This window comes from Odontesthes bonariensis, chromosome 4, assembly GCF_027942865.1.
Source record: "Odontesthes bonariensis isolate fOdoBon6 chromosome 4, fOdoBon6.hap1, whole genome shotgun sequence".
Classification (NCBI taxonomy): domain Eukaryota; kingdom Metazoa; phylum Chordata; class Actinopteri; order Atheriniformes; family Atherinopsidae; genus Odontesthes; species Odontesthes bonariensis.
In genome coordinates, this window is record NC_134509.1 from 21,024,659 (window position 1) to 21,036,873 (window position 12,215).

The 12,215-nt window shown below is 43.2% G+C and overlaps 1 protein-coding gene across 4 annotated transcripts; it reads left to right on the top strand.

The window, feature by feature from the left end:
• The first annotated feature begins 530 nt into the window (after positions 1 to 530).
• Positions 531 to 11,501, top strand: LOC142378667 (E3 ubiquitin/ISG15 ligase TRIM25-like). Of its 4 annotated transcripts, none has more exons than XM_075463448.1 (10): positions 531 to 798; positions 1,059 to 1,701; positions 3,790 to 3,885; positions 4,016 to 4,249; positions 5,921 to 6,101; positions 6,320 to 6,382; positions 6,477 to 6,563; positions 7,623 to 7,766; positions 7,930 to 7,989; positions 8,084 to 11,501. In XM_075463448.1, exons 2-10 carry the CDS (start codon positions 1,102 to 1,104, stop codon positions 8,611 to 8,613), a joined length of 1,995 nt encoding a protein of 664 aa, XP_075319563.1. In that variant the 5' UTR covers positions 531 to 798; positions 1,059 to 1,101; the 3' UTR covers positions 8,614 to 11,501. The 4 variants fall into 4 exon arrangements, with proteins under 4 accessions (XP_075319563.1, XP_075319562.1, XP_075319564.1 ...); XM_075463447.1 differs by having other exon boundaries at positions 1,091 to 1,701; XM_075463449.1 differs by lacking the exon at positions 6,320 to 6,382 and having other exon boundaries at positions 1,091 to 1,701.
• Positions 11,502 to 12,215: the final 714 nt, after the last annotated feature.

Sequence of the window (12,215 nt, forward strand, 5' to 3'; positions counted from 1 at the left end):
CTGGTTAAGGTTATTTTAAAATGTTTCAAGGTGTGAATGCTTGTGAAACCAGCTGGGGAAGAGAGTCAAGGCAGCTTTGTAGGTTATATCTGAGGCGTTAATCAAACATCAAAGGCAGGACTTGGTCTCAGGTGTCACATACCTGACACTTAGTTCACCATATTTAATGCCCGGTGGTCTTAAATAGATGAACTTTGTTGAAAGTTGGAGATTTTCAACCATTTTGACTTTCCATACACCACAACTTTTTTCAGACAGATTGATTATTTTTGTATGTTGATTATGTTTGGATACCATAATAGAGCTATTTTGAAAGCCTAAAAATGACAGGTGTACTGAATGACAATCTCGTGACATGCTCTTTCATTTTGTTTCTACTTTTAATTTCTCCTGGATATTTGGCACGTGTACGACATGGTGACGAGTAGATAAGCATCATTTCTGAACAGGAGGTGGAAGGACTTCCCTCAAATAAAAATGTTTATTTCCTGTTATGACGCATCAACTCGTGCAGTGAGATCTAACCCGCCCACGATGATGACTGGTTCAAATTCCCACTTGATAACTTAATGTTTCACCATGAAAAGTGAGGTTAAATTGTAAATAATTGACAGAGAGGTGAGTGGCAGCTGCCCCGGTAAAGCTGGTCCTGCCCCGGCTGCACCAACCACAGGGAGGGCGGGTCTTTATTTTTGTCACCGTATATCTCCGGGTTGTGTCTCAGCTCCACACCGACACAACTAACCGAAACCTCTTTGGACTGAGTTGTCCTACATTTACGACACTCAAATACTGAAGGTACGTATAAACCTAAGCTGGATATGTAACAGTCACTGTGTCTTTGCGGGTGTTTTACGCAGGAAGGGCACGTTTAAAAACGCGGATTCAGCGTCGCGCTCACGTCGTTATTTTCTTTGCATTTAAAATTGACAGCTTTTATATTTTGATTGTAAATCTATTAATGAGAGGAAATCCGTTTACTGAACGAATGCATTTTGCTTTGGGGGGGGTAGCCTATTCTAGACCTTTCTTTATTTCTTTTTTACTTTCGTTTCCAGGTCTTGACTTAAGTTTCGTTTCTCTGTTCCAGTACATCTGAGGATGATGGCCGACGCGGGCGAGCCTGAGTTTTCCCTCATGAGTCTGGAGGATGAGCTGACCTGCAGCATCTGCCTGAGCACCTTTGACTGTCCGGTGACCATCCCCTGCGGACACAACTTCTGCCAGGACTGCCTGCTCACCACCTGGAAGGACTCCTACAGCTGCCCTCAGTGTCGGACCGTCTTCGCCACCAAACCCGAACTGAAGAAAAACACGGTCCTCAGCACCGTCGTGGAAACCTTCAACCTGAGGTCCAACAAGAGCGAAGCCAGCCCGCCTGTAGAGGAAAGTAAACCCAAGAAGAAGGAGGTCATCCGCTGCGATGCCTGCATGGAAGCAGAGGCGTCGCAGACCTGCCTCACCTGCATGGCGTCATACTGCGAGGAGCACCTGCGGCCACACCGGGAAAACCCTGTCTTTCGCCTCCACCAGCTGACGGAGCCTATCGGAGACCTGATGGAGCGCATCTGTCCCGACCACCACAAGCTGATGGAGCTCTTCTGCAGCCAACACGCGCGTCCGATCTGCAGCCTGTGCCTGCAGCAGGTCCACAAAGGCTGCTCCTTCATGTCTCCTGAGGAGCAGAGGAGCCTGAAGGAGGTGCGTTGTGTGCCACTGTTTACCCGATGATCCAGCAGATCACACAAAGATCTCACATAAAGACTCTGAATTAATTTCAAAGACTCGACTCACGGAAACACAGTTTCTTTTGGTCATCTAGCTGCAAAGGATATTCTGCTCCAAGCATTTGCACTTTGCGTTTGAAATTCTTTTATTTAGTTTTATTTACCACTATTTCACCAAACTTTTGCTTGAGATGACTGGACACAGTACGTCTGACCTGCATGAGTCTCTAGCCGGGTTTTCATTCAAATCTGAAGTTATCGTTTAGAATAGATGCAGAATCAGGCGCGTTTCCATCGACAGCTTCGAAGCAAATTACTAGTTTGCATCGTGTCACCAGGAGGTGGTGATTTATGCTGCGCTGCTTGACGATGTTCAGTAGAATTTAGTTGTTTTCCGCCTCAGATCAGGAACGGCTGGTGAATCATGGTGTCTAAATGTTTCTATTTCCCCATTGTGCATTAAGTCTTCTTTAAAACAAGCAAAAAACCTAAATTCTTTCACATTTTTTAGCATTTCTATCCTCCTTTTTTATTCATCCTTTTAAATACGAATCAAACACAGCTGTGGAAACTAGGGATGCACCGATCTGCTTTTTCACAGCCGATGTTGATATCTGAGGTTTAGTATCGGCCAATACGATCCGATACAGAAAAACAGCGCGGAATTATGGTAACAAACGGTAAGTTTCATTGTGTGGAGATCATTCTTTTGTGCAAGGCAACATCAGACTTGACTTCAACATATCTTTCCTATTTAAAAAAAAATTAATAAACAGATATAAATGTACTGAATTACTTATTTATTTAATAATTGTGCACCAGTAAAACAATCTGAACCATAAAAATATAACAAGTGGAACTGGTTCAGTCTAAGTGTAAATAGGGATTCAAAATACAATGTAAAACAAAATAAATATTCCATAATAAAGGAGCTGAAACCAAGAAAAAAACAATAGCTTTACTGGCTTGGTTGCTAGACTTTCAAAATAAAGGCCTGTCAGCTCTTTATATAGTTTAGTGCAAATGGGAATTAAACATCCATTACAAAAGCATCTGAACAAAACAATAGCTACTCTAGCTTGGTAAAAACTAAAAACAAAACAAAAACAAAACTAAAATAAATCAGAGGTAGTCCCAACCTGACAAGTTTCACTAGAGGGGGCAGAAGGCCGTTGGATGAATGCCAATCCAGTAAGAGAACATTTAAAGATTTTGCTGTGTTGAGGTAGCCTGGCTGACGCGTCGAAATCTCGATGAGATGGTGGTCTGGGAACTAGGTGTGCATTTTCTCGTATTTGAGGCGTGGTTTACGAATGCCTAGAGCCGTTTATTGGGCGCTACGAATGTCTATCAAATGGCGTCTGGTTCCTCCCATGCTGCTTTGCGCGCGATTCATAGCCAATTGTATCACTTATACCAGATGACATATGTGGAGCGACAGAAATTCGACGAGGAAGAAGAAGACGCTTTACTGTGTATGAGAAGACGATGCTCTTTTTTAAAAGTAAATTTGCGTTCTAAGCTACTTAAAACACTTTCTAAGGCTGCATCGAACGGTAACGTTGTGTCCGCTGCCATGTTGGATTAACACTTTACAAGCTTCGGTGTCGCGCATAGACGTCGTCATCGTCTTGCTGTCCCCCCCCCCCCCCCCCCGTTCTGTGATTGGTTCCCTAACTCAGGCAAAAATAAGGGCGGTGGTTTCCAGGCTGCCTTTGCAGTGTGAATGGAATCGCGCGCAAAGCAGCATGGGAATTTCCAGGCTAGTGTTGAGGCTTAAGTCACACACATACTGACACTGTCAGTGACCTGCTCAAGCAGATTTCTCAAGCTCAGGCTTAAGAAACCCCTTGGCAGAGCAACTGTCTGGAAATGCTGAAAAGGTTAAGGGAAAAAAAAGAAGAAAAAGTTCAGCCGATATGGATCGGCGCATTGTCACCAATACCCGATCTAGAATTTTCTTCAATATCAGTACCGATACAAATATCGGATCGGTGCATCCCTAGTGGAAACCTAGCTTCTGTCTGCATTAAGTGACTGTTTCATATTTTTCTGTTTGCAGTCTGACCTGAGATCAAAGTTGGGATTGTTAGATGGAAAGATTGGGAAGAATGAGACCATTATATCTCAAATGAAGGACATGCAGAACAAGCTCAAGGTAATGGTTTGCGTTTGACTGCCTTATTCTTGTGAAAAAGAGACTCAAATGATTCCTGTTTATTTATAATTTATAGAACTTTTCTTTATTGAATAGACACTTATTTTGCCGTCATGATTTTCCCCACCAGGAGTCTGCCACCAAGAAGAAGAGAGCTGTGGCTTCTGAGTATCAGTACATGCGGGATCTGTTGACCAGAGAGGAGCTCGACACCGTGAACGCAATGGACCAAGAGGTTGAGAGCGGTCAGACCAAAATCAGAAGTCTCGTGGCGAAGTTCACTGAGAACGTTGATAACATGAGCAAAGCTAAAGAAGACATCCACAGCCTGCTGAGTCAGAACCAAACGCTGGGCTTCCTACAGGTGGGACTGCTGAGTATCACTGTGTACAGCTGACGGTACCATAACCTGCTCCCACATGTGCCACAAACACAAGAATCTGGAAAATGTTGGGAATCTTTGGGACAAAATCCCCATTCTTTGCTAAGAATGCAGAATGTCCTTTAGATACAAGGGTTGGACAAGACGGATGGAAACGCATTAAGTTAATCGTGTTACCATGTTTCCTTAATTAAAAACTGGGCCTTTTATAACAGCTGGAGGTGTGACCCCCAGAACAGACTGGGCAGGAAGGATAAGAGTAAAAAAAAAAAAACACTTATCTGATCATTTCAGTGCAGATTTGAAAGATTTTCTTGTACTTGGTTTCACATTTGTCAAAGTAGCTGTACAAATGATCCGGTGCTTGTCAAGCTAGGGCTTTGTTAGCCTGTTGGCTAATTCGTTTATCCGAGTTTGTGGCACACAGTGTGGTTTTTTTCAACGTGCTCGAGCTAAATTCTGACGGCCTGGTATCCAACGCTGTTTTAGTAAATAAAATCGTCAGCCGTCCTTTGAGCTAATACGGTAGTTTGTAATGAGTTGGTTCTTCTTTGGCAGCAACAACTGCTTGAATACATAGAAGAAGACAGTCATTCCAGATGTGGTATGTGAGAATTCTCTTCCATCCCTCAAAGCGGTTCAACACTTTTTGCTCAAACCACGCCAGAGATGTTTGATCATGCTAAAATCTGGCCATCATGGAAGCCTCTCCAAGTGGTCCAATCACAGCTGTGCTCTTTATGACACTTCTTAACTATTTTATGTGAAAGATGGGACCTTCACTGGGAAGTTCTTAGTCACTCAAAACTGATCAATACTTCTTGAAAGTAACCCAACATTGCAGAGCTGTTACTGGACCAAGAGACCCCCACAGCTGCCCAAACCATCAGAGATCCACCTGCATGCTTCCTGGTTGGGGGCAGGGACTCGGTATTAAAGGTTCATGAGTGTCCACCACATATAGGGTCCTCTGGAAAAGGAAAAAGCATGAAGTATGATTCCTCAGATAACATAACATTCTTCCACTGGCCCCTTGTGCAGCTTCAGTGGTCTTGGCATCACTTTTATGTGTTGTTCAGCATTGATGGGGGACAGCAAAGGTTTGGCAGTGGTGATCCGTTCCATCGTATCCAACTGCAGTGAGGCTTTGACGTATTGTTTATGTTGATGCTGGGCTGGTGAGATGTAGGTTTAGCTCTGTAGTCTGACATAAAACTGAAGCTCTGCAGGGATTTTGAGTTGTGCTTGTTCATGCCGCATGGCTCCTGCCACTGAGTTCTGCCTTCCATCCTGGTTTTTCCTTGGTTTTGGAATGCCAGCATGGCGTTTGGCACGGTTTCTTTTTGAAATTTTCAGCTCCTGACGCCCCAGACGTTGACAGTTCCATTAATTTGCCCTCCTCAGAAGTCAGAAAGGCCCCACATTTTGACGTATACTGATGCACAGATGGGTTGAATGAAACATTGGGATATCAGCAGTGCAGGATCTGCGTTTACGTCCAACCGTTGGCCCAAAAAGGGTTCAGAATTTCTGTCCAGCCCTTCTACATATATGCTGTCTACATGAGATCAGATTACGCATGCTATAAATATGCGTTATAAAATCTTGTTCCATTTAAGAAAACAACTTGGTGTTCCTCCCCTCTCCTCGCAGGTTTCATTCAACCTTCCCCAAGCCGCAAATTTCGACCCTTACACCCCTCGAATCAACCTGGAATCCAAGAAGGTGATGTCATCAGAGGCCTTCGCCGCTGCCCTGAAGAAGCATCTGACGGAGATCTTCAAACAGCCCGTTGAGGCCAGAATACCGATGCTCAAAGCAGGTGGATATCCAGGTAGTTAGAAGTCTGATACTTGGCATTTTTATGATGCGTTGTCCAATTTTATTGCAGAAGTTAACGCTGACATATTTGCAGATGGTTTCGGAAGGGTTTGAAATGGTTTCCAATCAAAGCAAATAACCCAACAGGTGCAGTGATTTGCTGTGGTGGGATACTAAAGTAACAATTTGAAGTGATGTGGATAAAAAGATGATGTCGTGACATGTTTTCAGGTGAAAAATCTGTTTTTGGTCCAGGATATATACCTTTTAACCCTGGAAATTACATGCAGTTTGGTATGTTAATCTGTCAAGCACATGGTTTATGTTTCTAAAGCAAACTTGAGACTTGAAAGATCAATAGTGAAATGTCTTTTCTTTTGCTTTTCAGAGCCACCTCTCCCAGGGCTTGTGAGGCTCCCAATGCCCCACAATCCAGCTCCTCAGGTCAAAGCAGGCCAAAAGAAGAAAACACAAAGTAAGAAAATTCTGAGGAACATATTGCATGAACAGAGACTACAGGTTTTTTTTTTTTTTTTTTTTTTTTTAGCCAGAGTTAGCTGAAACTGATGCATTTGAATGCAGCAATTCCTATTTTCCATTCACACTTGGCTTTAATGTGTGTTGGATGATCCGATCATGGAGACCTCTTCTAAAGTACTGAGTAAATCTCATAAACTGCATTTAAAAAGGATAATGGTTACAAGAGCACATCCATTCTATAGACATTGTAATAACTCAGCAGTCTATTATAACTCTGAGATTGAAAGCTGTCAGCTATAAGCTATGGCTGAGTTAGCCTCTGGACTTGCATGGGGTCTCTGTGGCATCCTTTACTTGTATTGAAGATCTTAAGCTTCAAAATTACATCCCGCAAACCAATGAGTGGCATCAGCTACCTCCGGCTTTGTGTTCAGTCTATCAAAATGACCCTGGGAGGCGTGTCTCTCATGTCTCAGCACTCTGAGTGACCACCCTTACGGTGCGTTCAGACCGGAATCGTTCGCGCGACGTGATTACATACAAAGTCAATGCAAAGACGCGAATAGACGTGGATTCGAGCTGGCGGCGCGAATGAGGCGAATGAAAAGATGCGAATTCGCGCGAGTTCAGAAAATCCAACTTTGGCGAAATATTCGCGTCACGATAGCCTATAAGCGTTGAGATTCTGGACGACAGTGACGTGGAGACAGATGGACAGGCGCTCCGCAGCTGAAATGGAGTCGTGTCTGGGTCAGTGACATCACCGCCTTCTCCAGGATTTGCATGACGGCCGCTTCCAGCGGTATTTCAGGCTCACCAGGACCCAGTTTGATGACCTGCTCGGGAGGATCGGTGCCGTGATCTCTCGGCAGGACACCAACTACAGGCGCTCCGCAGCCGCAATCTTCACCGCGACGCAAATACAAGGGCAGGAGGATTTGAGGCGCTAAATGATGCTGAATTGTGTTTTTTCCAGTGTAGTTTGGTAGTTTTATCTGTTCATGCAAGTTTACATTGTAGTTGCAAAATAAATGTATCATATGTTTGTCTTTAGAAAACCCCAAAAAGCCTCCCCAGCCCGCTGATGACACTCTGTTGAAAGGAAATTTAGCCAAATCTATGGAGAACCTGTTACAGTTTGGTGGGAAAGACCAACCCAGAGGACATCCTCCTGCAGCTGAACCCAAAGAGCAGCCAGGTAGATACCAGAGTTAACCATCTTCTGCTACTAACTACTGACCCCAACTTCACTTTGCAACACTTTACACTGTACAGGCTTTAATGATGGCGCGGTTAGAGTCCAGCTGTCATGTGACGTCTGAGCTGGATCACCAGTTTGATTCATTTTCCTTTTCTTGTAGATAATTCAGACATTCCCAAAGAGATAACTTCCTCTGAAAAAAGAAGTGAGCTTCTCAAACGTAAGTGTAGCAGGTGCCTTTGCCTTTTATTTTAAAAACAAATGTGTGTTCTTGTGATTATTTGAACGGTCTTTGTTTCTTTCGTCCCACTCAGATGGCACTGTGCTCACTTTTGATCCAAGAACAGCCCATAAACGCATCGTGCTGAGTGAGGGCTTCACCAAGGCCTCTGTGTCGGATGATCATGTAAACTACACCGACTGCCCCGAACGCTTCGCAGTCTGCTCCCAGGTGCTCGCCACCAAGGGTTTCTCCACAGGGCGCCATTACTGGGAGGCCCGACTGAGCAGCAACAACTTCACTGGAATAGGCTTGGCTTACAGCCGCATGGACCGCAAAGGTCCCACCAGTCGACTGGGCCGCAACCCTTTGTCCTGGTGTGTTGAGTGGTTCAATGTGAAGCTGTCAGCCTGGCACAACAGCAGTGAGACGGTGCTGGTTAATCCCAATCCAAAGCGTGTGGGTGTGCTGTTGGATTGTGAAGAAGGCAGGGTTACGTTCTATAACGTGGCAGACAGGGCGTACCCCTTCCACTCCTTTGAGTTTCCCTTCACTGAGGCCGTCTATCCGGCCTTCTGGATGTTTTCGAGCGGTTGTTTCATTACTCTGTGCAAGTTGCAGTAGCACACGCAGCGTGATGGGCGGTCATTTCCCCTCATTGCTTCCATTAACAGAGGTGGGTAGAGTAGCCAAAAATTGTACTCAAGTAAAAGTAACTCGTTACTACCCACCTCGGTCCATTAATAATGCAAAAGCTGGTTATAAAGCCAGTCTCGGATGTTTGGAAAAACTCAAATTAAAGCGAACATTAACTAAAGAATTTTTTAAAAAGTTAAAGTAATGTCTGAAAGTGAGACGCAGGCATATATTGTGTGTGGGCTAAATAGGTCAGCACCCCATCAAACTGGTTTTTCAGGTGTGGTCTTTGTTAAACCTGCACACTTAAACTTGATCGGCATATTTTGCAGTTGTGATGATTCAGGTGAAATGATGATCACCCCAACTACTAAATGTGTTCTGCATACTGCTGAGCATGCTTTTTTCTTCTGAATTTGTTCAAAAGCATGCTCAGCGGTAAAGTTATTGGTTGTTTCGGAGCCGTTAAAACACAAACGCACGCACACATCCCTGCGTGAAAGCACCACCTCACTGGATTTGATGTAAAAGTCCATTTTTCTACCACTGGAACATGTGTGTGTGCAGTTTAAACTAACATCCACACTGTCACTGTCTCAGAGGGATGGATCGGTGCAGAGAAAAACACCTTCACAAGCTTAAAGTCCTCCCTTTTAACATGGATGACTTCTGCATCAGGTGTTTATGTTGGTTTTTGGAGGAATATTCTGCTAAATATGCCTCTGCAATATTTTGGGTGTTTTTTATTGCATGTATTTGATATTGGCTTTAATGAAGGGAAATATGGGGAAAGATTTTCTTGTTTATCGTGTCGCTCACAGCACGCTAAGGAGGATGCTAAGAAATTGAAGGTGATGATTCTGTACACTCTGGGAATATTAGCAGACAGATGGATGAAGGCATCGTTGGAGTTGATGGCATTTTGTCGTAAATGTCTTTAGCTCTTGTTGGTGACTGCGTCGGATGTGCAGCGACTGAATTTGTGGTCATGTGACGGCAAAAGAGAAGCCGAGATTGCTTTTCACAGTAAAAGCCGCATGACTAAGTGCTGTTTACATCATGATTATCTTAGAGAGAACTGTTCCTGTCACTTCATGAGAAGAGTTTTAGTTTTTAAAGCATCATCTCGTGTGCAGAGGGAATAAAAAGCGATCATCCTTTATCCTGATTGGATAAAAGGTTGGGAATTATACTCGGATACAGAGTGTAAGTCAGCTGGGAGGGTTCTCTCAGTAACAGCTGTAGGGCTGGATCTGATTATGCTACTGTTTCGGAATTTGTCAGGTAGGTAATCATTTTTGGTGATTATGAACCGTCTCAGCCCGTGTGCTCGTGACTAAATGCCACGCTTTGGTTCACCTAAAAGCAACACATTTTTTGGTGGTTTTAGGAACTTGGCACGTCTTTTTCACTGGTTTTTGGTTTTAAAAGGCACCGGGCTACAGTTGCAGTAGGCACACGTCTCTCAGTCTCCAAATTGTACAGTCGGCTTTGGAAAGCGGCAGTACCTGCGAGTGAGTTGGCGTTTCACGTGTGCAGCGTTGTCGTGGTTACTCAGACAGAGGCTGGGCAGTTTGTGAATTTGGAAGGCAGTATAACTTTCTATCTGTGGAACGAAACCCCCTCCCCTGTGACTAAGAGGTGTGTGTGTATATATATATATATATATATATATATCCATATCCCGATTAAAAGCTAAACATATGAAACTCTCATTGTTGACTTCTGCAGCAGGTGAGTTCATGTCGGTGTGGAAAGAAAACAGCAGTGAAGCAGATATTATTACTGTATTTGAAAACCTCTGTGTGGCTGTAATATTTATTCCGTTGATATGGGAAAAGGTCTGAATTTATCTGGTGGCTTGAACACTTCTTTGTCGTTTTGGATGGTTTCTGCATTTCTTAGCATGAAGGTTATATTGAGATGAGTGAATATATTGTTTGTGTTTCACAGCCTGAAATGCTCACTTCCTCAGTTCTGTGACTGGTTTGATTGATTAAAACAGAAGTCACATAGACTCTGTTTCAATCGTGACTAGACTAGGATCGCTTCTAAGGCATTTTGCTTTAATTGTTGGTCTTAGCGGGGAGATAACGAGGAGAGACGGATTAGATGCGCAGCAGTAATCCAGGAACAGATTTTAACCTGGACTGTTATAGAATACTTTTTTTTTTCTTTTCGGTGGTGGCCACGTTACACCAACAAGCCGTCACAACACTGTCGGCTTCTCGCTATACGAGGATGAATGATGTTTTGTGTGGCACAGATGCAGTTTAACCGGACCTGTAAGATGTGCTGAGCACACTGGTAGCTTTAGTTACAGTGACTCAGCAACACTGCAGGCGATGAGGCGGTTGGTTGGTCAGTGTGCAGGCTGATCAATCCAGCTGCTGATGAAAGGTGTTGCATCAAAAACCGTAACCATTATCGAGTGAAGATCTGTCTGTGCGTATAAACTGTGAGAGCAGCTGTTTTTAATATGGCTGGTCTGAAGCCGCACGGGGAACTCTGCTGTTATCACTGTTTTCCGTTCATTCTCAGAGTGCTGACCGTTGGATCGGTGCAGACACCATGTCAGCACCTGTTTCCTCTTCATATAAAGCTTAAAACGCATTGTTTTAGTGTCTCTTTGTAGATTTAGTGGAACTAATCAGAATGTTGGTTGGTTACAGCTTCTTTTTTCTTGTCTTTAAACTGATTTTTGTTTTTAATAGTAAGTTTTAAAGCATGCTGGCTCTTTGTAACCTGAGCATCGTCATTATTCAACATTAAAACAAACTTTATTTTGCTTCAGCAATCAGCAGTGTGTTCTTGCTCATGTTTCTGAATCTATAAATGTAAACAAATGCCATCTAATTAAAGCTTTTCTGTCTGAACCGTTTCATTTATTTGTATTTTTTGTTTTAGAAGCATTGCGTGACATCAGCATCTATGAGGAGAAACACATTATTTCAGTGTCAGAAGGATGAAAACATTGTGTAACAGACCAGTAAGAAGTGGCTCTATTAGCAATAGTTGAAATGGGTACAGCGCCACCTATCATACAGTGTATGACATGATTTGTGCCTATGATTCCATTCATTCACCGCCATATATCCAAGGATAATTACCTTTGCTCAAATAAGGAGCAACTCAGTCTTAATTTAGCCAATAATCCGATCATTTCAGTGCCATGTAACCCCACCGACTCATTCACTTATCAGCAGCATGGGAAGCGGATCAGGTGACAGCGGTTTCTCACCTTCAGCCCCAGTACAGCACAGAGAGCCGGTAGAACCCTCCGCAGAAAGTCAAGCTGTGAACAGGAGAAGCCTGTTTAAATCAAAATCAAATCAAATCAAATTTATTTATATAGCACATTTCATGTACAAACAGTTCAAAGTGCTTTACATAAAATAAAAGCATTGCAGCAGGGAGTGCAAGAAGCATTAAAAATACATAAAATAATATAAAGAGAAACAAATAAAATAATTTAAATGAATTTAAAATCAGGCAACAGTCTAGATAAGTTAAAAGATATTTCATGCATAGACACATGAGAAAAGAAATGTTTTTAACCTGGATTTAAAAATGTCTACATTTGGTGAAAG